Source organism: Eimeria mitis, genomic scaffold, assembly GCF_000499745.2.
Source record: "Eimeria mitis Houghton genomic scaffold, Emh_scaff3716, whole genome shotgun sequence".
NCBI classification, from domain to species: domain Eukaryota; phylum Apicomplexa; class Conoidasida; order Eucoccidiorida; family Eimeriidae; genus Eimeria; species Eimeria mitis.
The window spans coordinates 739-3418 of NW_013572059.1; the positions used below are offsets into that span (position 1 = coordinate 739).

General features: G+C 52.4%; 1 protein-coding gene across 1 annotated transcript in view; it reads right to left on the bottom strand.

The window, feature by feature from the left end:
- The window catches only part of EMH_0068780 (aminopeptidase N, putative), a gene marked incomplete at both ends in the record, with an annotated part of 2793 nt that extends 463 nt beyond the window's left edge, over positions 1-2330 (bottom strand). Inside the window, 5 exons of the mRNA XM_013498798.1 lie at positions 192-406; positions 673-864; positions 1040-1399; positions 1608-1966; positions 2267-2330. Of these exons, the coding sequence (XP_013354252.1) occupies positions 192-406; positions 673-864; positions 1040-1399; positions 1608-1966; positions 2267-2330 (1190 nt within the window). The remainder of the gene's footprint in view (positions 1-191; positions 407-672; positions 865-1039; positions 1400-1607; positions 1967-2266) is intronic.
- Between the last annotated feature and the right edge of the window lie 350 nt (positions 2331-2680).

Here is a 2680-nt window from a genome sequence, read left to right on the forward strand (position 1 = left end):
ACCGTTGAAATCACTTGAGAGAACTCGATGTCTGAAAAAACAGCAAAACCTGCAATGCATCCGAACTATCGCTATCCCAGCAACACATGAACCCGCGCCTATGCGATCATCCACCAGCGGCAAGCCCAACAGCAGCTGCTGCTGAGCGAGGGCTGTGTGGCTAACCTGTACTGATATCGGGGTGCGCCAACAGGGAATGGCAGTTGAAGATGAGGAGACCCTTGTTCTCCATGGCGCCGCTGTTGAAGTCGTTGACGCAAACAACGTTCAGGGTGTCGAGGTCGTATTCGCGTCCGAAGGCCTCCTCGTCCCATTGCATACTCAGCCGCAAAAACACCTTCGCGAACTCCAAATAGCCTGCATCTTCGGGAGGGCTGTACAGCTGCAGGCTCACTTTCCGGCCGCTCTGCACACAGAAACAGCATTCGCAGCAGCAAAGGCTGAAGTCCGCTAGCCACGCAGTAAGTAAGATACGCGGGTGTCTGGATGGAAGGAACGAAGTCAGTGGAGCGAATTTACATCAAAAACGCAGAAAGGATGCAAGANCGGGTGTCTGGATGGAAGGAACGAAGTCAGTGGAGCGAATTTACATCAAAAACGCAGAAAGGATGCAAGAGATGAGAGTAATGCAACAGAAATAAAAACGTGACGACAGTAGAAACACAAACGCACCGCTGTCTGGAATTCGCCCTCAGTGCTGCCGAACTGCCCGGCGACAATCGCGAAGAGGTAAGTCGGCTTGGGGAAAGGATCCTCGAAAATAGCGAAATGACGATCAGGATTATCTCTTACAGGACCTTCGGCGAGTTTGTTTCCGTTGCTGAGCAACACTGGGTACTTCTTCTGGTCTGCCTCCAGGCGAACCTGCAGATACACACGGCAGTACAACCCTGGCCTTGGCGACGAGAACATTTTCAACATATTAACATCATGAACAAAACGCGTTGAAACCCGTTCCCATCCCTACAAACAAGTCCGCGGCGATGTGTACGTCAATACACTAGGAGGATATAAGGGTCATTTGCATCTATTGGCTTACTAGGTAACGACTCAATGCATCGGGACGATCTAAACCATAAGTAATGCGGCGGTAACCCTCGGCCTCGCATTGTGTCACTAGAGTTCCGTTGGACCAGTATAAACCGGAAAGCTGAAGGTTTTTCTTCGGACTTATCGTCACGCTTATTTCTAAGAAGAACCTTCTCCCTTCTTGCTGGGGCAAAATGTTCATAGGCAACCGGAGAGACCCTCCGTTGACAAAGGAGTAGCCGGTTTCATTATCCTCAACCAGACGGACGTCATTGAGGGCAATCGAGTTCAGCTGTAGCTCCTCTCCGTCAAGAATCAAATCCTGAGGCTCTGTGCCTTCCCTTCGGCGTACCCTCAGCCTCGAAATAACCTGTGCAAACAGCCAGCCACCGAAGCAGCAAAGATTCAACAATTTCGCTGGAGCTCAACACGCTGGGTCTGAGATCTGAGAGGGAATGAATCACCCCATGTGAAATGAGCAAACATTATGCGGAGGTCACCGAAACATAACGGCACAGTAGCTACTGGGGCATCATGCATGCTAAGCGCAGGACGGTAGGAATGCTGCTGCTGCTGACCTCTGTCTCGTCTTCGTCCAACTTGAAAGTCAACTCTACCGCGTCGATTTCGAACGCCGGAGCCTCGTAGAGGCTGCGGTGGAACTCTGGTGTTCTTTTGTTGGCAAGTTGTTTCAGGGGCTGCTCCGGGTTGGCGCTGCTGGTGTCCTGCAGAGCGCGCGCGCTGCTCTGAGCAGGAGCAGCGGACGCACCAGTTAGATGCGGCAGCTGTTGCAGTGCGAAATCCCAGAAAGAGGCCGCCTCCGGAGCATCATATTCCTTAGAGGGAGACGTTTGACGCCATGAGGCAGCAGCGGGGGAGAAAAGGGATGAAATTAGGGGAGGGGGTGCATGCAAAGCGGGCGCGTCGCCGTACACGCCTGATGCAAAAAACGCAAATGCGGACACAAGAAGCAGCAGGAACATGACATTAAACGACTAACACTACGTGAGGGAAAATCTAGAGATGTACGAAGCAGCCACCGGCCTCATCCAACCACTGCACCCGCTGGTTTCGTGTCTGATCTGCCCCTTAGCCCGTGTAGACACTGCTTTTCTGATCGGCCTAGTGGTAGAATACGTCCATTTTGTCACAAGCTACAAACGCAAAAACGAGTTAGACATCATTTCGTTTTATTTCGCAAGGCATCTCATTAGAGCGAGGAGGCCTCCTCCCTCACCTGGCAGCGAGTGGCCCACTCCCGCACCCAGCGAGACAACGGCCCCCAAAAGGCGTAGATGCATTGTTCCCAATGAATTATTTACTGGACCCTAGATATCAAACTTAGGGCGGAAAAGGAAATGGGATGACCTGGGTTGAAGGGGCAGAACGACAGCGCGTCCCATCCGGTGGTCTAGCGACGCCTGGGGGTTCGAAACACCGGCCCCCTGTGCTGTGGGGCTCGCCGTGGTCGCAGCCGCAACAGCCGTAGCACCCCCAGGTGCGGAAATTTCGCAATTTGTTGGTTTTTAAACGATTTACTGCGTTATATTACTACGGAAATTTGTCAATTATTCTATGTGGCCTCAAACGTTCGAAGGCAGACTGCAAAGGAAATACATACAGGGCGCCCCGTGGAGCTCAGGCGGAAGAG